Below are 27,972 nucleotides of genomic sequence, written 5' to 3'. Positions count from 1 at the left end.
AAGAAAGCAGAGGCGCTAGCTCTGTTCCAGGAAGGTGAGGTGGCCTCTGACCACACGATCACCGTCGCCCTCCACATCACTAATTCCGGCTTTCATCAATTGGACAATGGAGTGGTTCTCCACTGCCAGGGGTGGCTCAAAGCCACCAACTTCTTCATGGATGTACAGACGAAGGTAGTCGATATGCTGTTCGATGGCGTCAACCTCTTTGGACAGGCGGAACGACAAGACTCTACAGGCAATAAAGACCAACACTGAGAAAGCACTCTCTTTAGGCACTCTCCAGCAGAGAAGGTCATCATTTTGTTCCTGTAAGGGGAGAGTCTCAAGGTCATCCAGAGGTTTTACCTCCCCCTATCGTCATCCCTTCCATTCAACCCGCAAGGATGCTTAAAGGGGACGCTTCCAGATGTATGGAAGTGGTGGTCGGCATCGTCATCACCCCCCAGCCAGGATGCAGACGCCAAAGCAGGTCTGAGCCGGCCCAGCACCCACGCCTCCACTTCTGCACCCCAGTAGGACGCCGGTTATCGCAATTTGTCGATCAGTGGCGAAAGATCACCAGAGACAAATGGATGCTCGATGTCCTTCAAAAGGGGCACGCTCTGGAATTCCAGGACAAATGCCCTCACGTTCTGCTACAAGAACTACATGTGGCACAGCTAGTAAAGGAGGTTCAAGCCATGCTAAGCAAAGGGACGATAGAACCAGTCCCTCAGTGCCTCCAGGGCTCCGGAGTGTACTCCAGATACTTTCTGGTACGGAAGAAGTCAGCAGGGTGGAGACCCATTCTAGAATTGTTTCTTGCTTTGGGTGAATAGTATCAGTCTGTGCACTCTACCCGTGGTTTGGTTTGTTTGGATTTTTTTCTGTTATTCGGTTTCGTTAACAACTGACTTATCCAAATTTTAGTTGGGGGTCAGTTGCTGCATTGCTTAAATAGGGACCGATATTCACCAGTCGGTCTATTTTTTAGGAAAGGCAGATGTCTTTTTCCTATGCAAGCCTTTGCGCTTTTATGCCCACAGGTTCCCAAATCTCGTACTGATTGTAAGGTACACGCTTGTTAGTGTTTTTCATACAGTTTATACACTTTATTCAGTTTGTTCCACATTCATATTATAACCACAAGTTAATTCACCTAGTGTTTGTTCAGTTTGTTCCAAATTCATCATAGAGACACAAGTTACTTCACTTTGTGTATTCCCTTTTGTTAATAGTAGCGACTTTCTTTGGTGAGAGATGTGTTATTCTTTGTAAAGCATTAATGCTAATGGGAGATGTCATTCCTTGCAAAAAGCCTTTGTGCCAACATTTCTTTGCACGTGCTATTGTATCTCCCTTCCTTGGGCATTCTCAAGGCACATTCCTTACTTTGTATTGTATGTCAATTTTGTGTCACGCATCACATTTTTGTACATACATTTCATCGTTTTGACATACACATATGCTGTTTATGCTTTCAGTTATATACACAATTTTTTTCTCTATTTTTCTTGTTTTCGGGAGAGTAAACCTCTGTGGTTCCTAGGTACCAAATATTGGTACAAAGGTTTGATGTTCCTGGTTATTGGTTTAAGCTTTCTGCGGTTGTTTAAAGGTCTTCTGGTTTCTGTCAATCATATCTGTTGCTGTTTATATCATGCCCTTTTGGGCTGAAACTTTTTCCATCCTATGCTCAGGTCCTCCAGTCGACAGGCACGACTGGAGGACCTGAGCACAGGACCGTCAAATCTGTGTAGCAACACATAGGTCCCACCTGAAACCCTCCGACCCCCACACTGATCAGTAATTGTCAGGAACCCTCTTCTGCTATTTCCCTTCCCCTCATATGGACTTGCGCCGCTGCTCTCGACTCTAGTGCTCCACCACCTACCATCTACACCCTTGCCTTGTACACATCTCTTAACAAACAGCCCACCTTCTCCACATGTCGACCACCAAGTGGTGTTGACCAGTTTTGGGGGAGAGATCGGTTTTTGATCATCGACTTTAGTCAATCAGTTATCCCCTGCCAAATGTACCCATCATCCAGTTAGACAATTAGGCCAACTTTTAAATATGAGGTCTCAATTTTTACATTGATACTATACACAATACCAAAAAGCACTTTCTAAGAGGTAGCAAGGAACAAATAACAACAAATATATTCTTTAGGTAAAGTAGTTCAATGTCATTCTCTCCAGCAGCTTAGTGACCGAATCACCAAACTGTACACACATTTAGCATTTTGGAGTGGCGGCTGATATGTTCCTAGTTATTTTTTGTTTGGATAGAGGAGACAGACAGAGGAAGGTAGGAATGATTGTGTGCCATATCTATCTTTCATTTTGACATGCCTGTCACATTGAACTCTCCCCAGGGTAACAAACCTGCATGCCCTGAACTGATTTAGGATTTACATTGCATGTAACAAACTTAGAACTATTTCACCACTCCTGGTGTATGCTTCACTCTTGGTACTCTTGGCTCTACTACGGAGATGAGGGAGATCACTCCCATTATGTTCTTCACACTACATTAACCTCCTTCTGGGTGTCCGGTGGCTCCCATTGCCTCCTTCTTTTAGGGAAATGGCATCAGTTCTTCTTGGGGCATTTGGATCCGGCATTCCTGTCGAACGCTTGCCGTCAGTCTTTCTTCAGACTCTGCTGCACATCTGTGACTGCGTAGTTCTCGGCCTAGCGCTATCAGTGCTGTTGAAGGGCCACACGGTCCACCTCCTCAAGTTCATGCCACCGCCGCCCGCTTCTCCGCTTCCACTCAACTCAGGCCTCTGTTTACCTGAAGGGGACTCCTTTGGCCAGTCCATAGCGTCCACCAGGCTGAGGGTTTGCTACCTCTGCTTACTTCAGATTTGAACTTCCCGGGGCTGGCAGGCTTCACACCAGCTCTCCTCTCATCGAGTCCCTTTTCAGTGTTTATGTCCTGTAGTTGGGTCTTCTGCAGCAGGGTGCCATAGTCTTCTGTCTGTGTTGACAATGTACTCTTCATGCCTATTCGGGACCGCTTCTTCTCAATACCGTCTATACTTAACATTTGTTTAACTCCTTCAATCTTCTTCTTATTTTTCTTCTTCTTCTTCTTCTTCTTCTTCTTCTTCTTCTTCTTCTTCTTCTTCTTCTTCTTCTTCTTCTTCTTCTTCTTCTTCTTCTTCTTCTTCTTCTTCTTCTCATTCTTCTTCTTCTTCTCATTCTTCTTCATCCTGGTGGCATTGGGATTTAGAGGTAGGTAAGGAGGAGTATCATAATAAAACACAGTAGTACTTTCACGTTGGTCGTCTAAAGACCTTAGGGGGTTCCTGGTTTCAAGGGTCAGAGGGTTAGGGAGTTCCATGACGCAACGGAAGTCCTTGTCCCCATGAGGGGAATCTCTCCATATGAGGTCCCGCTGACTGCCACCCATAGGGGGAATGTTGCATAGTGGGATCACCTCCCTATCCTCACAGGGAAGAGCTCCCCCTTGTGGAGAGGTGACATGATCCCATGAATTGTCACAATACATAGACACATTTTACAATTCACACGCTCAACTCCGACCCAACACACTACACATCCACTCACTCCTGTACAGTAACATGTATTGGAAACTTTAGAACAGCTCTTACATCAAAAGCATAGACCTGCACTGCATTGCTTCTATAGCACACACTTGTGTGGGTGGTTATATTCCTATAACCTGCACAAACCTGTCCAGTGACACCCATGCAGCACAACCCACCCCCTAAGCATTCAAAACTGCATACTACACACAACAAACTCACCTTCATTTCAACAATCTACAGCTCTTGTGAGTAAGTTAACCATAGATAATTTTAATAAAGTCTTACCCTGTGGAGATCATCTACTGGCCACCACAAGTGCATAGAATGCATAGCACTCGCATATAGCACATTGTATGGAGTACCTCCCTGCCCCATCCCACACACCCCAACTCAGATACACCTAAAGCTCAATCACTCTAACCCCCCTATCTGCACTCAGACTGAACACTGTTATATGGGTATCGTCAATGCCACATGGCGGAAGTGAGGAAACCATTTCCAGAGTCCTGGCTTCCACTGCACCGGTCACTGCTTACATTACTCACCTCAAAGCCTACGTCAGCGCACACTAACTGCAGTAACACGTCTGCAGAGGATGTTCAGAGAACCCCTCTGACCCCACTCCTCACACATAGACAATATGCACCTAAGGCACTACACCGCGCGCAATCTGTACAATACCGGAGCCGTGCAGTGACTGTCCTTTTTCATTAGGATAAAGGTCGGCAAAGCCATCCCAGTGACAGGTAAGCGCTATGCCAAACACCTTTGACTCATTAAAGCATACCTTCCTGCAGTTGTCCTTTCTTAAGCCCCAGGCTCCACCCTGTTTCCATGGGGATCTAGACAATGTCCAGACTTGATTGTGATCTAAAACATGCCATAACATTTGTTTGGCTGCCTGCACTGTTTACAACAGGTGGACAATTCTAGCCACTTGCCATGTCAATTCATACTCTACAGCCTCAATGAAAAGGCTGAGGGAATTGAAAGGCCTCTAGTACAGGATGGGTTTTCCACACAACTTAACTCAGCACCTGTGCACCTGTGATTGGCCGGCGGTACCTGTAAGTGCACAAGAAAGGGATTGCAGTTTTAATTTCAGTTTTTGTAGGAGTAATTGAAGATTGGTGGAGAGTCCCAGCAAGTGGGCACCACTGCTCTGTATTTTGTGATTCTCGTGCCTCATTGACTGGTCCGCATGGATTGATATTAGACATATCGTATTTCTAGAGCATTCTGCTCTGGGACAATGAACTGGGAACATGTGGGCATTATCTGTGTGTTTAACACTGGAATGAATTTACACTCGGGTCCCAGAGTGAGACATACAGACCTGCTTCTGGGCTGTCGAACTAACACCCTCATTGTGTTTTCTTTTCTAGTTCATCTATGATGAGGTGATTGTTTGGTGAGTTATTTACTATTTAGTTTTACTACTTGTTATGACTGCTAACTCTGTCTAACTTCTAAAACCTAAGTCCAGAAATGTCTGCATTGCAATATTACCAGGCAAACTGTTGAACATGTAGCTGCTCCTTCAAGACTCGCCTGATGGCACCTTGACGCACGTACTCCGAGACACTGTATGCCATGCCTAGCACATTCCCACACACCGTGGCCTTTCATTTAATCTTCTCTCTCTTCCTCCTTTCCTTGGCACCTTTTCTGTCTTTTGTTATTAGCAATGTTTTTTCCAGGCATTAGCCGTTGGTTATACTTGTACTATCTTGATCAATACATTCTGGTTCGAGCTGTTCTGAAATTCAATGACAAATTGAATAAAAATATTTGAAATAAAAAAGTCTCACCTTGTATCAAGTACCTGGTAATGATGAATCCGAGCTCAAGGTTGGGATGCTTCACTTGGGAATCTTCTTCTGTCCTCCAGAGTCTCATACTGGTGCTATTATGGTATAGGTCTTTCACCCAAACCCCCTTCCCTGAAGTATGGAAACAGATCAGGCACCCGGGGGCCAACTCCCCATGCTACAAGGCAGCTATTTCCCAGATTAATGTGGCGTAAGGACATCGCTATGCGCTGACCGTGCCACCTGGGTCCAACAAAGTAACTGAAGAAGGCAACCACAACCAGTCATAGCAAAGAACCAACACACTCAAGAATGTATGTAGATGGTAGTTTTCAATGGCCGAGGACACCAGGTAGTAGAACAAGGAAGAGACAGACAAGCGTCCAGAGGCTGGAGGAACAGTTAAGCAGCAGAGGAGAAGAACTGTGGAAGGCAGTCCGTAATAAAGAACTAAGGTAAGCAGCCAGGAGATAGGAGCACAGAGCAGGAGGCACAAGGGAAGGTATTGAAGGCAGAAAAATACTGTGAGCAAGAAAGGGAGCAGAAGGTAAGGCAGGAAAGCATCCTGATGGCACGTCTCTGTGATACCCCGGGAATTACAGGTCAGGACCTGGCGTGATTAGCCTCCTTTCTCTCCAACCGCCCATCACAGGTGGCACGCAGAGCCTTTCTCTCTACTATAGCTCTCTAAAGCTGCAGAGTTCCCCAGGTATCTCATGTAGCCCCCTGGTTCTTCAACAACTATACGGCTGCCCTGGCACGTGTGATGTCCACTTTCACCTCTAATTTCCAGTGTTACGCGGATGACACGCAACTACCTTTCTGGCTACCCTCAGCCACCTCACTGATTTCCGACTGTCTGACTGCTATTCAGTCATGGTGTGCTGCAAACGACCTCTGCCTCAATGGCAGTAAGTCTGAGATCGTTTGCATTGGTACCTCTGCACCCGCTTTCCCACTATTACTCTTGCCGGCCTCCCTTGGCCCTGCACCCACACCCACCTGCAAGGCAAAAAACCTGGGGTCATTTTCGAATCCACTCTCTACTTCTCCTCTCACATTTCTGACATCTCTAAAAAGTCTAACTATCAGCTACACCTACTCAGATGTACTCTGCCTTTTCTTACTTTCCCCAGAGGCTCATTGTCTCCGGAGCCTTGGCTCTCTCTAGGCTGGACTACTGCAACTCAACCTCCCTACCTCTGCCCTGTGCTCTCTGCAACTCATCCAGAACAGAACCACAAGACTTATCCTTGGCCTCAAGCCCAAGAGACTACATCTCTCCGGCACTGAAATCCCTTCACTGGCTACCTGTGGCTGCAAGGATCAAGTTCAAGACCCTCTACATTGTCCACAAGTCTTTCTGGGGCCTGGGACCTACCTACCTTCAACGCTACCTGCCTAAATACTGTCCCTCAAGAGCCACCCGCTCATCTGCCTCCTACCTTCTGCGAGTGAGCCGGTACTCCAAGCAGCGATTCGGATGGAGATCCTTATCTTCAGCAGGTGCCTCCATGCCCCCCTCCATCTTGAGCCTGATCTTCTTAAGTTTCAGAAACTCCTCAAAACCCTCGTTTTCTCCTCTACCTTCTCCCTCCCTCTTCCCTGCTAACCTACCTATCTACTCTTTCCCTCTTTCCCTCCTCCCCCCTAACAGCTTGCTGAATGGCTGCCTGGTGTACCTCAGAGTCTCACTGGTCCCGGGCTCCCCGCCAGTTCTCTTTCGAACTTGCTTCAGGGCGCCAGACCCCACCCACCTCCTTCACTGCACTTGTGAATAACCCAAGAGAGTGGCACTCTCTGCACTTGCCCCAGTCTCCACTGACCGGGTGCACTTGGACCTCCCTCTCCCTGTCACCTCCTGTGCACTTGCACAATCCGAATGGACCATGCCTGACAATTGTCTGTCTGTAATTGCACTTGCAAAACTGCACAATTGCCATCAGACCTATTTGCTGCATCTTAACCTGTCAAAATGTATTATACGCACTCATTGCCTGCACAGACTATTATCACCTCAGGATTTAAAGGGCCCTGAGTGACTGTTTTTTTTCCCCATATTCCCACCCTCCTTGCACACTTTGAAACACTTGCCTGTGTATAGGCGCGATATAAATAAACAATACTATACCATACCATCCCAAAAGCAGCCTTTCATAGGACAAACTAACACACGGAGCGCAATGAGACACACCCGTATTGTGGCGGGCCAGGTTTAAATAGCCAGCTGCTGCCGTGACAAGTTTATTGCAGCGGGCGTCGTTGCATTGCAATGTAGAACACTCTGCGCAATGCACGAGTGCTCAGAGGCAGTGTTCAGGCCACCTTGCATGCACAGAAGGAAGAAACATGGCAGCGGCCATGCACAGCATTCCATCCTGTACCCTGTGCCTGCCGAGGGGACATCACCTTGCCAACCTACCAGCAGCCTGCCAGCCGAACCCAGATGCATTCTCCAGTGTGGATATAGCCACCAGGTGTGTAGCCCCGGGCCGTAGTGCTGAAGAGCCCGGGGCATAACACCTTGTGTCTCTTATATGCACTGAACCAGAGGCCTTTTGCTGGCAGGCATCATCTCTCCTGGGCATTGCCTGCATTTTCTAACCTATTGGGTCCCACTAAATCCACAGCTGTGAGCTAAATCTGTACTCTTGCATGTGACGATTCTCTGGATGTTGTCAGTTCTCCCCAGAGGGGGACCCTTCCCTGTGAGGCTAGGGAGGTGAGCCCGCTACGCAGCATTCCCCCTAAGGGTGGTGGTAAGTCAGACCTCACAGGGAGAAACTGCCCCCTTGGGGTCAAGGACTGCCATTCCGTGAAGGAACTCCCCAATCCTCTTTCATATGAAACCTTGGGACCCTCAATATCCCAAGAAATCCAACCTGAAAAAACGACTGTTTGCTAGTGTAATATGTCGTCTTTTACTCAACTAAAATCAGAAACTACTGAGAAGAGGAAGGGGTTCATTACGAGTATGGCGGTAGGGCCTTAATGGCACTGTTAAGGATGGCAGTGCCGTTAAGCCCCTACCACCATATTCCAAGGTCCCTTAGAGGAGCCCAGCAGGAACGCTGGTCTGACCAGCCGTTCTTTGCAGGACCCATTAAGGGACCTTGGAGCTAATAACGGGCTCGCAATTTGCGGGCCCGTTATTAGCACCTTCCCCATTCCCATTGAGCCCTATGGGGGCTCAAATGGGAATAGGGAATGGTTTACTGAATGGGGACTTACCGGGCCCGCATAGGTCGGAATGTCCCGGTAAGTCCCCATTCAATGACACAGGACTCGGGTTTGGAGGCAGCCATGGCGCTAATAGCTACCTCCAGACTCGTAATGACCCCTGAAGAGTAAAAGAAACACGAAAAATGGCAATAGGTTGGAACCAATAGTACTGGGAAGAAGAAGAGTAAAGAAGTAATAACAACCACTCCTTCATTTAAGACAGACAGTACTGGGAAGAATTGGCACCAAGGAGGCATAAATAATACCTCCTGGAATCAGAGGAAGGACTATGATCCTCTGCTGAGGAGGAACCAGAAACATGGGAGAAAATAGAGGAAGGACTAGCTAAAGACAGAAGCCACATAGGATCCGCACAGATGCTCAAACCTGGGGAAGAGAAGTCTGTGCAAGGAAGCTGGTCCTAAATCAAGAGGATGGTGATAAACTGCCGTCAAAGTACTCTGTGAGCCGGCGAGGATCTGACTCATTTGAAGATTGGGAAAGTCCAGACAGTGGCGTGACCTCAAGGAGGTGGACCGTGTGCCGGAACTGCTGCACAGAGCCGCGAGAATCTCTAAAACCCAGAGAGAGAACGCTTTCAGTGTTTACCGAAGAGAACCCATCCCGCAAACCCAGGAAGAACCAATGACGCTTACCCGGCAAAGTCAATGTTAACGAGAACAGCGGGAGACCGACCCGGGAAGGGTTCCGGCAGGTTCAAGAGCCATAAGAGAAGAATCATGCTGGAGTAATCTTCCTCATCACAATGAATGGAAAAACCCATAATACAAGTGAAGAAGCATACAGGAGTAATCTCCCTCATCACAGTGATTGTGAAACCATACAACAAGTGGAGAGTGCTACGAACTTATCTCCCTCGTCACAGAGAATGTGAAAACCATAGTGCAAGTGAAGAAGCATAGAGTAGTAATCTCCCTTGTCCCAGCATTTATGAAGTTCATAAAATCATTCAAGAAGATATTGTGAGATATCCACCTCATCCCAGTAGTTGGAAATACTACAAAACAAGTCAAGAAGAGCTTGGGGGACATCTCTCTCGTCATAGTAGGAAGAGCAATAGCGTGCACAAAGGACAAGAAAGCAGAAGAGTGACACTAACTGCACCACAGTTGAGAAAAGAGCCAAACCTTGGGTATAGAGACATTTAAACAGAAGAGTCATTGGACTTTAGAAAAGGACTGGAGAAGCCCCTTTAAGGAACTGCATGGGATAATAAGAACTAGTGCAAGCAGGGGAAAGTCCTAAATATTAAAGTGGGGGGCGGGGCTCATCAACAAATGCAGTGGTATGTGAAGTCGCCAGAAATTAGCATATCAAGGTGAAATATGCACATTTCATTAAATTGGCTTTGTATAACCACCCCAATTGCGCAGGACAAATGGCATTTCCCTTTATAAAATCAACACACACACACACAACCAAGAGAGGATATTTTCTTCTAATAGTGTTTTCGAAAATGTTAAAAGATGTGCATGTTTTAAATTCCAAGAACCAATACAAATGTTTATAGTGCAATGGTTAAGTGTCCGCCTGAAAACCTGATGACTGTGGTTTGATCCCTGAGGTTGGCTTTAATTCATAATTTCAAAGAGGACATTCAATGTTTCTCATTTTAGCTTGGGGGGGGCTGAGTCCACAATCTGAATAAAGTGGGTGGACTCCGTCCCCCCGTGTGTATGCTCAACTTGAGCCCTGATTGCAAGAGACTATAATAAAATCAGCTACCAAGGCTGAGCAAGCCTGGCCAGGAGAAGGGAGTCATTCTCCTGGACCCCTTTTTGTTTTGTTGAATCCTTTTGATTATTGGTAGTGTCGGAGTAGGATAGTATTTTTGTACGGAGGACCGACTTTTTGCTTTGGACAACCACCCTGACAATGAGCACCATAGTTGGAGCTCTGTTAGGTAGGGTAAGTCTTTTATTTATAGGCAAAGGTAGGTCTTATCTTATTATTTGAATAGAACTATGGGGTACAAATGCCACCAATGTGTCTGTCTCCTTCTTCTGACATACCACAGGCATCTAACCTATTACGTCCCACTAAATCCACTAAATCAACAGCTGGCAGCCGAACCTGTAGCCCGTCATCATCTCTGCTGGGCCTCCCCTGCATTTTCTAACCTATTAGGTTCCACCAAATCAACAGCTAGGGGCCAAAACTGCAGTCAAATAATACCAGACTCCCTGCCATTTCCTTCATTCTGGACAATTCCACCACTTTATGTCTCTTGACATGGATAGCAAACTAAATCATCTTTTTGTCTGCAGTTTTCCCACTCTTTAATCCCTCCCCACGCCCTCTTTTCTTCCGCCGTTTGATGGCTCAGTATGTTTCTTTATTTCAGAAAATACATTTCCATAAAAGCACATATGCATAAGCATCCAACCAACAATACGAATTATCTTAAAAATTTAAATGTTCCATTATAGTTGTAAATACCAGGTAAAGTAACCCCTGCCGGGAAAAATGTATTGCAGAAAAACATGATTATCAGTATTACCTCCAGAATTGACAGATTCCAAGTTGGACGAAATGTCACAATTTGCTGGGGAAATTATTCATTTTACAGCAGTTCATATAAAACACATTTAATTATCGAGTTTGTCATATAGTTTTTATAATTTGTGATTAAATAGGCATTCATATTTATAAGGATTTGTAGCTTTCATTATTATCTTTCACTTTGAACGAAAAAGCTAAAGTTTTATTTATGTATGTATTTTAATTTTGTTCAGTGTATTCGAATGCCTAAATTAAAATGAGGATTGCTAAACTCAAATGACATAAAATGAGTCACATCCGTTTCATGTATTAGGATGGTCCCAGAATATAGCTATTCCAACATGCTTACAACACCCCTATAAAGTTAATGTTTTGAAAGTATTACATTACCTGTATTATTATTACCTGATAGATTTCAAGCTTCTTAAAAATCATATTTCTGTTTATAAAAGTGCATATAAATAACACTTTGCATGTTATTCAAGTTGCTTCTCTTAGGAATTTTCACAAAGCATTGATCATATTAGTATCTTGTGATTGAAAGCATAACACAGAGATTCTCCTGCCATACAATATTAGCAAATTTACGGAATTATGGTAACAATTATATTTTTCATGTATATCATTATAACATCTCCTGAAGAAAGTAAAGTGTGTGGTGTTATTAATTGATTTGTTGTTCCACAGATACATGCGTGCTTCATCCAGTTTTCCTCTCCATCTCACATGCATTCATTCTGTGGGCGGTTGATCATGCCTTACCTTGCAACATATCTACGGATTGAGTATTTGGTTTTTAGCACAAAAAAGGAAAACAATCCTTCATGTTTCTTACGTGGTAGATGGGCACCTAACAGAGCTAATGGGTTCAAGTACACATTTGTAAATATCATTAAACTCCCTTCGATTTGCCTTTAGTTGCTAAGTAGCCCTGTTTCCCTCTTTGTCTTGGTCCATAAACTAATGTAAATACTCCATGTGACTTAATTCCTCATGATCAAGACATCAGTTTACGATGCTTGGCGACAACGTTAACTCTGCATTTGACCATATGGATAACCAAAGGGGGAGTGAATGCAACTTGACTTTGTCACTCTTAAAAGTCCATACAAACCATCTCCAAAGAAGGAGAATTTGAGCTGCCTAAAAAACCTTTACACAAATATTTTCAGCCATCTGAATAATGGGAATGTCAGTATGCTCTAAGAAGCCAATTGTCAAATGATGCTTTAATGACTAATGTATCATTGGCACCCGTGGAGGAGATGCCAGCAAATCAGGTTAGTAGAAGTGTGGTTTCAGGAGGGTCAGATTATACAGGGGAAAAACTAGGAATTTAAGGAAGATAATTGGGGTTGGATGGGGCTATGTAATATCCCCTTAAGTGTTTTAACTTGTTTTATGTGAGCTCATTTACAGAGCTCTTCAGTTTGTGCTCTCAAACCAGGAAGGCATTACCTGCTTGTGTACTATGAGCGGCATGAGGACACTGCAGTGAAGGTGAGGTAGAAAAGCGTGATGCATTTCAAATCGCCTTCCCATCGTTCGTCGGGAACAGATAGCAGTGTCTTGTGACTCCGCTCACCATACCTACTGTAACTCATAAAACCATCCGACAGGCCCCAGAAAGATCCATCATCTGAGGCACTCATCTATGTGGCCTTAGACACGCAGTTGAGGTGGATGTATACATGGCACACGTGGCAGAATTCTTTGCAGCCAAATAGACTGTGATCAATTTTGCCGCGAAGACAATTTTGCCATGGCCAAAACAGGCAAAACTTAAACCCCCCAAAATCCCGAATACATCTCCCCACCCACCCCCTACTTACCCTTTAGGCATCCGTTTTTCTTCTGACCCTGTAGCATCAGTTCCGTCCCTCCTGTGTGGGTCGGAACCGACGCAGTAAGGTCCGCTTTTCTACTTTTTTTCCCATCCCCCGCCTCCAAATCCCCAGAAGCAGGGGACACCCCTGCAACCCTCACTCCCCATGTTTGGTAGTGATTACCCAATCTGATTATTTTAAATCGATCGAATTGCACTGGCCAAACTCAGCCAGGTGTACCATATGATCAATTTGAAACAATCAGATTGGGTAATACCGTTGAGTCAGCCTGTATCAATCAATGGGTGTCAGGTGTAAAGAAGAGGACTGGGGCTTGATGGACTAAAGGTGGGTGAGAGTGGTGGTACACTACTAGGATGAGATTTCATTTAGGAGGCACCTGATTGAATGAGCAAGGAAGATGAGTCTGCTCGATTTTAAGAACACCCCTTCCCGAGGCTTCCCTTGCTCCAGAATGTATGTAGTTATTAAGGTACTCTCATTGACTCTAGCGACCCCATGCAAAAAGTGACAATCACACCCAGTGGATACACCCCATAGGGACACCTCCATAGGCACAAGAAAGCACAATCGTGGGACTTGGGAAGTAAGAAGATTCTTGGTTATAATTGGCAAACTCAGAATTTGGGCATGAACACAATTTCTCTTTGAAACTAGCCAGTCCATCCAACACCAAGGAAGGAGGAATAATAATACAGCTGTTCTGTGAGCATACGTGTGGTTGCAGCTGGCAGCTCAGACTGTCCGACTCATCTCAGACAGACTTTACCTTAAGAGTCTGGAATTTGTGAGTTCAACATATTAGTAGTAGTTAGCAATAATTACAGTTATGTTTATCAAGAAAAAGCAACAAAAAAGTTTGCTACTTCCGGAAAGTCCTGTACCAGAAAGATATCTGACAGGACGTTCAGGCAGAACCAATGGTCACCAGGCTCTTTAGAGAAGACCCCCAAATAAAGCTAAAGAGTGGTTAGTGCAGGGAATGAGTTGACAAAGGAATACATTTACACCATTAACCACAATCAGTTTTGTCTTTCAGGGTCTTCCACCCAATGGAAGCCAGTCCAATGGTATTTGTTATTTTATCCAAATATTTCCTTCTTAAGGCTTGGGCTGGCAGACCATTACTTCCCCGTCTGCCCTCCAACACAACAGGCGTTATCACTTTATAATGTATCTTTAATGCATTGTCAATAGATCTCTGACATAATTGTTTGGAATATTTCATTATAGCACCATTGGCCTCAAACATCTGGGAAACCAATTCTCCTAAATGGGGTACCCATGTATGGTCAGAAGGAAACCTTCATCCAAGATAATCAAATTGTTGTCTGTCGCAGATTACATTTGTGGAAAGTTTGTATTGCCCCTAACCCTTAATGACTCAACATATTATTTTGATACACAAAAATGTACCTTGAGACAACTCATACATTAGCCAAAGTAGAGGTCATCTTCTGGTTAGCCTTCAGTGTTTGAGACTATAAAAAGGCATCATGAGTATAAGAATGTACCAACACCAACTCAAGTGTATCATTTATATCATTCATTTGCACATTGAGAGGAGATGCGCTAAAACGCTAAAATATTCTCCATGCATTGAAACAAAGAACAGACGTCATTCAGCATATGGGCCATAGCTTACTAAGATTGATATATTTCTATATTCATAAATGCAAACATTATTTCTTCCCAATTGTAGCAAAACCTTCCATGGTTTATGCCTGCCAGCATGGCCAAATGCTGTACTCTGGTCCTTGATACCAAGGCACAACTTTCCTTGTGTACTTTTAGAGGAAGTTTTAAACATGGCTTTACTGTGCCCTATCCCTCATGAAACCAAATTGAACACATGCAAGACTATTACTCAGCGACCACCGATCCTCACGTCTTCCCAGAAAAATAACAACCCTTTATTTAAATAGATGAATTAAGTAAACATGTCCATGGACTGTTCTCTAAACTGCCCTCTTTTTTTTAAGAAAGGATAGCATTTATAGACTGGTATTTTGTTTGTGAATAGGACTGCTCACAAAGGTTTTGACAGAACAGCGATCCGAAGGTCTTTGCTTTTTTTGAAATTGATCGGATGAGTCGCCCATCTGTACCTCGTGCTTTCTGTGAAGACAACTACCATATTGTAGATTTCATCTGTTTGACTGTTGCGAAGCTCGCCAAAGGATGAGGTATTACATTTCTCAAGGAGATGAACTTAAATTGACTGAAATATCTTCACTGTAGTATAATGTTTAAAAATCAGCTGTCAATGACTCAGGCAGGACAGCCGAACTACATACATTTAATAATTTGATATAGAATCTTATTTTACCTCCTATATAACCAGTGACTAGAATGTTCTTATGTCATTAGATGCAGAAGCTATTTTTAATTCTTTCCATACTTTATTTGCCCCCCTTTTTTTCCCGGGCAACGGCCTACATTTTGCATGAACTGTATCCTTGCTTGAATGGGCAGTGTTATGAACAGCAATCATCTGCTCCCTTTTCATTTGCCTGCACTCTTTTTAGAACCAACCTTTTTTGCTATATTGTGTAAGATTGTTACACAGTGTTGTTGTTATGTTAAGGTGCACCTAAACATCTGTTTTCGAAAAGCACAATCGCAAGGAAGGAAACACCTCGTCCCTTGCCTGGTTTAAAACATTGTTAATAATTAAGTTATCCATGCAATGACTTCGGAAGGAGACATTTTTTCATTCATGGCCTGAAAAGGCCTATCTTTGTAGAGCTGGAAGTAGATGCTCTAACATGTCTGTGAGACCGTAGATCAAGGGCATTGTGTTCCCTTTTTATTGCCTCTCTAATAGCCGAATCTTACATTCTGAACACCATCTGACAGCCCCCACCACCATCTGACCGCCACCACCAGGAAATCTTCTTTAAAGGTTTCTTTTGGTGAATCAGGTGAAGGAGCATGGCCATTCGCTGTGCAGGCAGCAAAATCAACCTCAAATTCCAAAAGGAAGGTACTAAAATAATCTATTATGCGGCCTACTTTCATTCTATCAAGCTTACCCCACGACTCATCTATGAGAGAGTGTAGACAATTTCTCCCACCACCCCACTTTTAATATTACAGTCTTTACCTTCTAACAACAAAGGGGGTATACCAACCATTTATTGTGCTTTATTATGTGACAATATTTTGATCAATTTAACAATGGAACCTTTAATATTATAGACATTGATAATAACACTCAGTGGCCTTTGATTCTATAATATATGCAGTACTTGGATCAATTTAGTTTACATCAAGACTAAAGCTCATGGATATCCATAAACACAGACCTCCGGAGCGATGGCCTTGTTTGATGTTTGTGTCTGGAAAACAAAATGAGGGGCTAACCCGGTAAAAACAAAGGGTCCAACCACCACGTTTCCTGATGTGATATTACTGGCTATCCCCTAATGAAATTGTACCAGTCACCACCCTACAGTTTAGATGCAATTCCTGCTATGTTTCACAACCTGCTAGACCAACCAGTATTTCCAGTGGGGTGATGAGGAGAACTACTTGAGAGATATGCAGAGCTAGTGAGTCAATCCCGGTGTGTTCCTCCAATTGCTATTTCGAAATTGGATGTGGTTTTGCTAATGGAGTAAAGCCATTGCTTAATCATAATTAAAGACCATGACTAACACATGAATTATCCTTATCGAGTGCCTCTTTGATTTTACTGCATTCCACGTGGAGTTTTCCAAAGTTAGGCAAAGAGATATGGTAAAATCTCCCTATTCTCATATTTGGCTGGCCGAGGAATTTATTAAAACATCTAAAAAGGCTAAGTCTTGTGGAATATTATTTGACTCCACTGTGTCCAAGCTCACCCAGGTAAGTTCACTGGTGAAATCTACATCATACCATTTAATGCTGCTCAGACGAATATGACAGCTGTTATCAGAAAATAACTGTGCAACTATTGCACAAGCAATTATTTGGTGCAGAGTTAGACTATCACAATACCTTATACATGCAGCTAGACAAATAAAATCTGCACAAACTACAGATCACCCTGAACACCGCAGCCATACAGTGAGGAATACACCCAGACGGCCTCATATATTGCAAGTTCTCAGAAAGCTACACTGGCTTCCTGTGGTGTCTGGAGTGAAGTGTAAAGCACTGACATTAGTCTATAAAAATGTGCCTGGATTAGCACCAACCTATCTAAAGAAGATGCTGGTATTATCAAATGTGGTGGTTGAGGTTGTCGCATCAGCTGCTTACTAAAGTATCACAGTACAGAAGCAGAATTTCCTTTGGACGCTCCTTTCAGGTTTTGGCAATGTACCTCTGCAATTCCTTACCCATGGAGCTGTGTATGACTAACACTCGTTACAATTCAGCTGGAAACACAAAACCTACCTGTTCTAAATTCACACTGTATCTTTTCAGTCCTTTGAGTAAGTGGTGTCACCCTGTTATTTTTGATTAGTCTCCGATGATTTATGAGTGTTATCGCACATTATTTTCTTTATTTTTTCACATACCATTGAGGTAAGGTGTGCCTAGCGCTTAGTCACCTTGTTACTGGCCGTTTGCACTCTACAAATTCTACTTCGTTCGTTCGTTCGTTCATTCGTTCATTCATTCATTATAGCACCAAGAGGGCTAAAATACCCAGAAGGTCCCAAAAGATCCTCATTAGTCCAAACCTGTAAATGATGCGCAACGCAACCCTAACTTTTCTCTAAAGAGGAGAACAATACTCAATCTAAAATCAAACCCTTAGCACATAAGAATAACCCCACTCTCTCGCACAACCTAGACTCTGCACCAGCGTGCGACAAAACCACTCCAGCCCACCTAGCGTCTAACATCACTCGCACCAAAGACATAAGTATCAAAGGGGCGCCCATCAATGCCCGATCCCTCCCGGCGCATGCCCTCAACATTGCTGACTTTATCACTGCAGATAATGTAGACTTCCTCGCTATCTCTGAAACCTGGCTGCATGCGGTGTCCGGCCCAGCCTTGTCTCTGGCAATCCCCAATAATTACTCGATCATTAGATGCAATAGGGACACTAATCAAACAAAAGGGGGAGGCTTAGCCTTTATATTCAAGAGTTCACTTGAACTCAGACCCATCCCCAACCTCCAGATCCCATCAGCAGAACTACTTTCAATCAAAATCCCCATCTCCCCAAAGCAAACTGCAACAGTGCACCTCATTTATAGGCCCCCTGGTCCTACCTCTACGTTCATTGAGGACATCTCCTCCATCCTTGCCACTACCACTAAGTCCAGCTTGCAAATACTTCTACTTGGTGACTTTATTTTAGGGTACCATGATCCTAACAACTCCAAAGCCTCAGAACTAGCAAGTACACTAATGGACTTTGGCCTTACCCAACTTATCAAAGAGCCTACCCACAATAAAGGACGTACCCTCGACTGGGTGGCTGACTTGAATTGTGAGCTCAAACTGGCCTCTATCACACCTCGCCTCTGGTCCGATCACCACAAAATAATCTTCACTATCAACTCCTACCCTCAAACCCCCAAATCCAACCTTGCCCCAGCTATCCACACCCGCAACAAGAAGGTTATTACAATGGAGAAACTTCTCCTGCTTATTCTTGCTCAATACTGCATCAATTACTTGTTCCGACCCCACAGACTTAGTTGATACATATAACCTTACCATGCTAAAAGCCCTCAATGCGATTGCATTGAGGGCTTCAAAACTACGTAAACAAAAACCACATCCCCATCTCAACTCCTGGTTTACTCCCCACCTTAGGGAACTATGCAAAGAAAAATGAAAGGCTGAGGCACATTGGAAAAACATACAATCTCTAATTAACAAAAACATCCTCTCCAGTGCCTCCTCTTCTTACAAAGAAGCCATACTAGTAGCTAAAAAAGACGTTTACAATAAACGCATTTTACAAGCTGAATCCAACACAAAAGAACTCTTTAAAATCCTTAAGGAATTAGAGTCCCCTCTAACCCCATTGTTTACATGTATTCCGGACTTTACCTGGTGCACCAACATACAAAAGGCACTCTTAGATAAAATCAGCATGCTCCAAACTAAAATCAATGCCAAAAGACGCCTACCCTCAGTCGTACAACATTCCTACTCCAAAACATGCCTTTAAACCTTTCAGCTTCTCTTCCCTCGCCATTTGGGAAGTTGAAAATATAATTAAGAAGCTTAAACCTTCTAACTGCCAAGGTGACCTATGTCTAGCTCACATCAAGGAGGCTGGTTATGACCTTGCGCCTTTTATTACCACCTTCATAAATGCCTCATTTTAATTTGGTATTGTACCTGACAACCTCAAGCATGCTTGGGTCACCCATTAATCAAAAAGCCTACACTGGACCCTAGTAACCCGTCCAACTACAGGCCTATACTGTGCCTTACCTACTGAAAATTCTAGACCGTGCCGCCTACCGCCAAATTCAGGAGTACCTCGAAACTAACAACCTCTTAGGCCTCAGGCAATCTGGCTTCCGCCCCAGACACGGAACCAAAACCGCCTTGATTGATTTAAAAACACAAATCGAGAACTTAAAAGACAAGGGCAAGCTGGCTTTATTACTCCTTCTGGATATCTCAGCAGCTTTTGACCTGGTCGATCATCAAATCCTATGTCACCACCTCAAAACAGCTGCCCACTTCTCAGATGCTGCCAATTCATGGATCAAATCCTTCTTGGCCAATAGAACCATGAGGGTTTTCTCACCCTCGGCCTTGGCCGATCCAGCACCTGTCCTGTGTGGAGTCCCACAAGGCTCCTGCGTCTCTTCCACATTGTACAATTTGTTTACAAAGCCACTCTTCGACATTCTTGACTATCTGGGTGTCTCGTACACCAACTATGCGGATGACACACAGATAGTCATCCCCATTACAGGTGACTATGTCACTGATTCCAAAGCACTTAATGATATCTACCTTGTCATCCAGGCCTGACTCTCCTGACAGTTAGAATATCTTGACATTCAATAAATTAAAACCCTTGGTTCTACCTCAAACAATAAAATCATTTCTACATTGATACTTCTCCATCCCCTTCTGCAACGTTATTCAGAAGAATAGCATCTACATGGACAATGGACAACAACATAAGGCATTCTAACTGCATTGGAAATAATGAGGTACATTTCTAAATGTTGTAGGAGTGACAGGAACATCCGTTTATGATTTCATAGAACACTAAGCCTGTTCAGTTGTTTGAAGGACTTAAGATAATGTCCCTTCCTGTACCTTTACAGCTTTTTAAAGATAGTTTTTAATTGAAATACGAATGAGGGATGAAACGAGAGCCTCACTGTGTATCCAGTGGTGATCCTTTCACTTGTCAATGCATTTCAGACAGAATGAATGAGGATGGTGGGGATGTGGTCACATTTGCTTAGTTCTGTGATGAGGCGTGCTGAAGCATACTGGCTGCTCTCAGCAGGGAAAATCGGGAACAAGCTGGCATCTGGGATCCCTATGAGTAGGGTGTTGACACCGTCGAGGTGGGAGTGGATCCGTCTAGCACATGCGTCTTGAAACTCAGGTGGGGAGGAAAGGCTTGACTTTACAGTGGAGTCCAATCTATCACCATGAATTCTAGGTTTTCTTTGCAATCTGTGTTTTGAATGGGAGGTCACAGTCGATGGTAAAGCTGAGAGATACTGCACTGGATGGGGTGCAGATTTGTCAAGCTTCCAGTCTGTCAGTCAACACTGGACTTGGACATGCTTGGTGGAGTTTTCCAGCGGAATGAAATTGGTCCTTTTTGGGTTGAGCTTCAGGTAGGCATCTAAAACAAGAACCGTCCAAGGGACAGACAGTGCCTGAGTCAATGGATGTCGATGCAATCGATCTTTAGGAAAAGCTGTGTGCCATCTGCATATTAGTGTATCATTGTTGCTGAGAGGTTTCCACTGAGGATTCATATAGAGTTACTCTACAGCACAGTCCTCAGAATCCACACGTTTGTCCATCAATTAACACCATGATTATCATTATCCATTGGGCCTAGCGGCTTTTCCGAATACAGTATATGTTAAATATAATATTTTCCTGATTCACAAACTGCGTAATTACCACGGTCACAAGAAGCACGTTCTTCTTTTGTATTCAAGTCATTTGTGATCACTAAATTTGGTAATCAGCGCTACTTCTTTGAGCAACAAGGCTTACAATGTTTTAGCTACTCTGACTTAACATGTCTGTCACTGACTCCAAGCCTGTGTCCAACAATGGTCTTTGACATTTATATATTTCTTTCTAACTTTTCTCTTTCTTCTTTTTGTAGGTGGGAGAGTCTTATACTTGTCATCATGTATTGTTTCTACATACTCATCATGAAGTAAGCGGTCTTCCCCTGCCTCCCTTTTTTTTGTGTGTGTCTAGAAAATTCTGTAGAGTTCAGCTGTTTGTAGCTGGGACTATTATGTTTTTTGTCAATTTTTGTTTTTATACGGCTCAGTAAAGGATAAGCCTGTTTCAAGCACTCCCAGTTTTGACAGACAAAGAAGCTTAGGTTCTTATTTGAAGGGAAAGTGATCTGCCTACAAGCACACAATTTGTTAAAGTTCAGAGGCTGAAACTAGACCTCAGAACACCTATTCCAAAGCGAGCAGATTAGCCGAGCCTTCACATAGCTTATTGAAGGACTGTACCCTTTTCTTAGTCTTCCACCAGCCTGGCAGAACATTAAATTACAATCTATCTCAAGGGTGTGCCTTGTCTACCTGTGGAGTATATGGAGCATACTGTGTAGAAACATATCAGTCACCAATACCACAAGCCCAACCACACCCACCACCGTCTACAACTGTGAGTATTTCGTGGCTCTGAATATGGTTTCACCCAGTCAGCACTATATCCCCGCACATATCCCTTGATCTCTATTTGGCCTGGATGGAGTATTGATCATTGGTTCTCAAGGAACAACATCGGACAGGGTTTCTCGATAAAGAGCACTTGTCACTACCGCAGTCTGCAGAGATTTGTTTGACCATGAATCAGAATTTCTGTTCATTACTTTCTCCTAAATCTGCCTTGTTACTTAGCTAGTTCACTTCAAAATGTACCTTAGTGTTTTCTTTTCTGAATCAAACATTAATTTCACCCAGTAAATGTTTGGGGGGATATCTTCCAAGCTGCATTCTGTTGTAGATACCCTGATTGGTTGTAGAATGGGCTATGGGGATTCTGCACATAATATTCTGAAGTTTGGAGTGAGACAAGTAATTGTTAAAATTACCAAATATTATGTCCTAATTGCCTGGTATGTTCAAAACGGATACCTCATTGATTGTTCTACAAAAGCACTGATCACATTGTTTTAAAATATGATGCACTTGCTTGCTTTAGTTTCTTAATTCCAGCAGTGAATTTCTGCTTGTAAAGTGTGAGAAGAAGGGGACCTGGGACCGAGTGTTTGGGGCCCCCATTCGAAGAAGGTGTCAAAGGAAGTGTACCCGTACGAGGAAATGGGAAATGATTGGTTAGCAAGGTTTCATCAGTCCTTTTGAGGGCAGTCCCCTTGAAGTGGTATTACCCAAATTGACCTTTTACAATTGTCCTAATTGACTTAATAATAGTGGTCCTAATTGACCTTCTGCACAATTGACCTTTACCTTTATTTAACTTTTTATATATATGTGTGGGGTGGGTTTGGGGTAATAAATGATATAATGGGATTGGGCAGGAGGTTGCAGGGGTTTTTGGATTGAGTGGGGGATTTCGGGGGGTTTCCCCCGTGTATGTCCTAATTCACCTTCATTTCACACTCAATTGTGCAGAAGACCAATTCTCCCGAGATCAATTGTGAAAAGGTCAATTAGTATACATCCCTTGAAGTCACTGTATGCCCTGAGGTGCTGTAGTTCTGAACTATCCCTACATTCAGGAAAAGTTGTCCCAAGCCTGAGTGGCCAGGTATTAATGGCCATCCTCTGTGCAAGATCAGAAGGAGGAGACGGAGGATCATGTGCCATGCTCAACTTGCTTTTATTTAAATAAGAAAGAAAACTCCTCACTATCCCTAATCTATGGGATGCCCTACCTAACTAAACTAGAGTGCTCGTCATCAGATGTGAAGTCCAAACTTAATAGTCCGTCTTTCGGCAGAAACTAGCCTAATATGGCCCTATCCCGATTAATATATAACAGAGCGCCAGGAGAAAGACTCCTCCGGGGAGATGCTTCTCCGCACAAGTCTCTTCAATACGATATCTTCAAATAGTCTCTTGCAATTCCTTGTAATAGTTCCTTCAACTCTTTCATGGGGTCCTGCCCGGCCTGTGCGTATTTGTTCCCCCTGTTTCTCCAAACACTTTTCTTCTTGTTGAGATGTGTAGACAAAGTCTGTCTGACTCTTACTTCTCTCACAGTCGTGCCTATCACAAGAGCACCTATCATGGATTCCTATGTTTTTTCTTATACTTTTGCCAATCGCTGGGATGAGTATGTCGGCCCCCCAGGGGATCTTCACTCTTCACTCTTCATACACTTTTGCCAAATACTGGGACAAGGAATTAGGGTCCCAGAGTGATCCTCGCTCTATATATACTTATGCTAATCACTGGGACGAAGATGCAGGGCCCCCGAGTAATCTTCACTCTTTACGCTCCCTCCCCGGGTGTCCCGCTCTCACCTGTACCTGAATTAATGGGGGTCCGCATCATCGGATTGCTGTTCTCTTTCTCTCCTTGTTGGTCGGTCAGGATAATTCTCTTGTTTTTTCACGTGTCTTTCTTCCGGCACACTTCGCTCTTCTTTGGCGGTTTTGGTTTTGGAAGGGTTTTCCTTTCAGTTCCGTTCATGCCACCACCCTACAACTGTGGTCGGTTGGTCGGGGTTGCTTCCCATGAACAGACCTTCTTGGGTCTGTTATTGGCATATCGCCTAAACGGAACGCTAACAATAGGACCTCTTCATTGTCCCTTCATGAGCATCCCTCCGGGAACTATTATGGATTTCCTTCGCTTTGCTGGTCGAACAGAGTGCGGCTGTCCCTTATTCTCCGTAGCTGCTTTTTTGACAGGCAAGGCAGCGTCTCCCGTCGGATTTCCAGCTTCCTCAATCCGGCCGGTTTGAAACTCCTGGATTGCATTTCCTTGTTCTCTTGACGCTCCTCTTAATATGACGCACTGCTGGGACTTCCCTGGCATCCGCCGAAAGTCCTTCCTTTGTGTTGTGATCATATACACTATGCCTCCGGTTGGCTTCTTCGTGTCAGTACTTGACAGACAAGCACTCGCCATTAATCTCACGTTTTTGCTCTTCACAATACCAGGCTGATATTGTTCTTCTCGTATTATATTACAAAAATACATTTAAAAGGAGTTTATTTGTCAGTTAATAAAGTTGTAGTAGTTTTTGGGGGATAGTAAGAAGGGAGTTCCTTAAGGGAAAGGGAGTCCTTACCCCAAGAGGGGAGTCGCTCCCTGTGAGGTACCGTCCTTCCGCCACCCCTAGGGGGAAGTTGCATAGAGGGCTCACTTCCCTAGCCTCACAGGAAGGAACTCGATTCATCACACCTCATGAATTGTTACCGTTCTTTCTCTTGCTGAGCGGTCGCTTGTTCTTCACCTTGAGGCATATCTCTTACGGTGTGGACACTTTCATATTCTGAGGACACGCGCCTGGTGTGGGCTGTGGTTTGTGGATAAAGGACCCCCTGTCCAGTTATCATGGTCTATAAACCATGTTACATGTAATGTAAGTGGGCCAAGGCATATGATGATGGACCCCTTAAGGTGTTAATGTTCACTTCTGGTCCCATGGAATTCATTCTGTGACTGTGGACCAACACATGAGAAATGTCTGATCTCCCACACAGATTCGTTCTCTTAACTTGGTACAGCAGAATCCTGTATAATTGCCAAGGGCCAAGAAATGGGGAGAGTGAAACACGTTTAAATCCCCTATTCCATTTCTATAGGCTGTGGTCTGGGAATTATGGAACTCTTCAAGGGTCCCAACTTATTCCGAAGACCCCACTGTTTTTTACTGGTCAACGATTGCATGTGATTTTGTTTTTTTGGGGTTGAATTTGTTATGTTTAGTTTGATGGAGTATTTTTCAGAATTTTTGCCGACTTCACTTGCAGAACAGTTTACAGAAGGTTTTGGAAAAATGGGAAGACAATGGAGTAGTGTTAGAACGTTTTCAGTCAGTCAAACAACTTTATTCGGCCCGAAAAGACCATCAAAGTACATCCTACAAAACAATTCTAAAAATAATACAATTCTGATGCAAAATTACAAAGAGTCCACAGAAAATATAGGAAAGAAATCGGGCAATGCAAACAAGCCATCCCCTCCATAGGAGACCCTAAACAGTTCTTTGGGCCTGTAGTCAGGTCCCATCAACCCCTTGCCTCAACCAGTTCCCATGACACCTCGGGCCCAAGGTTGTCAAATTTGCCCCTGTAAGGGGACAGTTACTAGAGAAGACCCCAGAGTTTGCTACAGCAGATCTGGGTGGGGCAACAGAGCTGAAAAAAGGGAGCATGCTGATTGAGATCCCACTCTTGGGTGATTGGCCCGCCCGCCCACAGCCTCCCAAAAGCCTGTTCGCTGTGCTGCGATCCCAAAATGTCAGTTTGATACAGTCCAGGGTATTCTTGCCCAAACTGGGAATTCTGCGGCACCCCGCCAGAGCTTCTCTACGAACAGACGGGCAGCCTCCAGAGGTTTTTATCCAAAATAGACATTTATTAAGTAGGGCATCCTTGGGCTCTGTCTTGTTTACTGCCAGTTTGGGCACCCGCTGAAGGAAGACTGTAGGGCGTTGGAACTTTCCTTGTCCCAGTAGCTTGTGCCGGGACCCAGACTTCCACGGACCCAGGGCTTTGGGCTCAGTGCAATTGAGACCCATAGAGGAAGAGGCCGACGCCACCGATGGCAGAGACATTGGGCTTGTATCGGAGACCCTGCTATTCTCACTGATAATGGCATGGGGGTTGCAGGGGCAGTTATTGGCGGGCAATTTCCCCTTGTGCCAGGTTCCGGTGAACGACAGACCCTTTGGGAGCAGGCAAAACCAGGGGGACCAGTGCCGGTGTACATTCCAGGGAATTTTCTAGGGGTAAGATCTTGTGCCCTGCGGCAGCTGAAGTGGTGACCATGGACTCCTCCTCCTGGACAGTTCCACCTCCCTTCCTTTGGCCCTCTAGCAAAGTTTGTAACAAAGCCTTGATGATGGCCAACTCTGCCAGAACTTTGTTACACCCGCACCCACACCCCCTATCACAGGGCGCCTCCTCGCGGGATCGGTTGGAGGTCAAATTGAGATCATGATTTCTGGCATCGGAAAGTTGGTTGATGGCCGCGACCATCCGAAGAGGGGTCAAACGGAAGGGGGTGCTAGTCCCATAACTGGTAGACGAGAGTACATCACTCCACAAGCTGTTATGGGAGCTTGAGGAGGGCTTGCCCCTTTGGGCACTTAATGACAAACTGTCCCCCACAACCAGGGGGGATGTCACAGTAGCTGAGGGGGTACCATGGGTAAGAGGATCGAGGGTTGTGGCCAGGACCGGAACCATGCTTTGGGTGAGGGAAGGACTTGATTCCGATTTGCCGCCAGCAGCTACGCTGGCAACCCGAGACAGGTTGGACTGACCATCCTGAATATTATGCAGAGTATCTTGACTCCCCAGGTGCTGCTGGGCCGTTATTGGGGGCATGTAAAGTGTCCCTTCTGATGTATCGGGCAGAGACGAAGACTGATTGACAGTGGACTTGATGGCAAACAGACCGACGAGTGACCCCATAGTAGTGCCTGTAATAGTGGTAGTGGTGGTTAGGGGTGGCACACCCTGAGGGCGCTGTCTCCTTAACACCAGAGTCTTGCGCTGGGATTTCTGCAGGGGGGGGTCAGGGCAAGTGATTGGTGGACAGAAGAAGAGCGGGGGAAACGGGGATATGGGATCAGCAGTCGGCTGTTCCATGGTTAGATCCTGTGAGGCTTCTGTTTCCAGATATCTTTGCGGGGGCCCACCACACACCTCCATCACCGTCTACCTCCTGTGCTCACCTCCAAATTCAAAGTCCAGTACCAGTCCAGTACCACGAGTCTTCCCGCTTCAACACCAGCTGTGCCGAACACCACGCGGCGCCAAACACCGCGCCCTTGCCCCGCCGCGGGCTTCACCGCTGCGGGGTGAGGAAGGCGCTGATATGCCAGGGGGGGGGCGTGGCCAAACCAGGAAGCGGGAAGAGTCCCTCCGGGGACGGTGCCAAACACCGCGCCCTTGCCCCGCCCGGGCTTCACCACTGCGGGGTGAGGAAGGCGCTGATATGCCAGGGAGCCTGTGGCCAAACCAGGAAGCGGGAAGAGTCCCTCCGGGGACGGCGCCAAACACTGCGCCCTTGCCCCGCCGCAGGCTTCACCGCTGCGGGGTGAGGAAGGCGCTGATATGCCAGGGGGGGGTGGCCAAACCAGGAAGCGGGAACAGTCCCTCTGGGGACGGCGCCAAACACTGCGCCCTTGCCCCGCCGCGGGCTTCACCGCTGCGGGGTGAGGAAGGCACTGATATGCCAGGGGGGGGTGGCCAAACCAGGAAGCGGGAAGAGTCCCTCCGGGGACAGCGCCAAACACTGTGCCCTTGCCCCGCCGCGGGCTTCACCGCTGCGGGGTGAGGAAGGCGCTGATATGCCAGGGGGGGTGTGGCCAAACCAGGAAGCGGGAAGAGTCCCTCCGGGGACGGCGCCAAACACTGCGCCCTTGCCCCGCCGCGGGCTTCACCGCTGCGGGTTGAGGAAGGCGCTGATATGCCAGGGGGGGCGTGACAAAACCAGGAAACGGGAAGAGTCCCTCCGGGGACGGCGCCAAACACCGCGCCCTTGCCCCGCCGCGGGCTTCACCGCTGCGGGGTGAGGAAGGCGCTGATATGCCAGGGGGGGCGTGGCCAAACCAGGAAGTGGGAAGAGTCCCTCCAGGGACGGCACCAAACACTGCGCCCTTGCCCTGCCGCACGTTTTCAGTGAGAATCAAAGTTGAATTGCATTTTCTCTTTTTGAATTACTGGAAAAAACTA

General features: G+C 45.3%; 1 protein-coding gene across 2 annotated transcripts in view; it reads left to right on the top strand.

Moving 5' to 3' along the window:
* SLC24A4 (solute carrier family 24 member 4) overlaps positions 1 to 27,972 on the top strand; it is an 873,854-nt gene that overhangs the window by 604,846 nt on the left and 241,036 nt on the right. For both annotated transcript variants that reach the window (XM_069637921.1, XM_069637920.1), the window contains exons 8-9: positions 4,930 to 4,955; positions 21,232 to 21,285. In XM_069637921.1, the coding sequence (XP_069494022.1) occupies positions 4,930 to 4,955; positions 21,232 to 21,285 (80 nt within the window). The remainder of the gene's footprint in view (positions 1 to 4,929; positions 4,956 to 21,231; positions 21,286 to 27,972) is intronic.

The sequence above is a fragment of the Ambystoma mexicanum genome, chromosome 14 (genome assembly GCF_040938575.1).
Source record: "Ambystoma mexicanum isolate Mex_15411 chromosome 14, UKY_AmexF1_1, whole genome shotgun sequence".
In the NCBI taxonomy this organism is placed as follows: domain Eukaryota; kingdom Metazoa; phylum Chordata; class Amphibia; order Caudata; family Ambystomatidae; genus Ambystoma; species Ambystoma mexicanum.
Note: the sequence above shows the minus strand (reverse complement) of the source record. Positions and strands in the feature narration are given on the sequence as shown.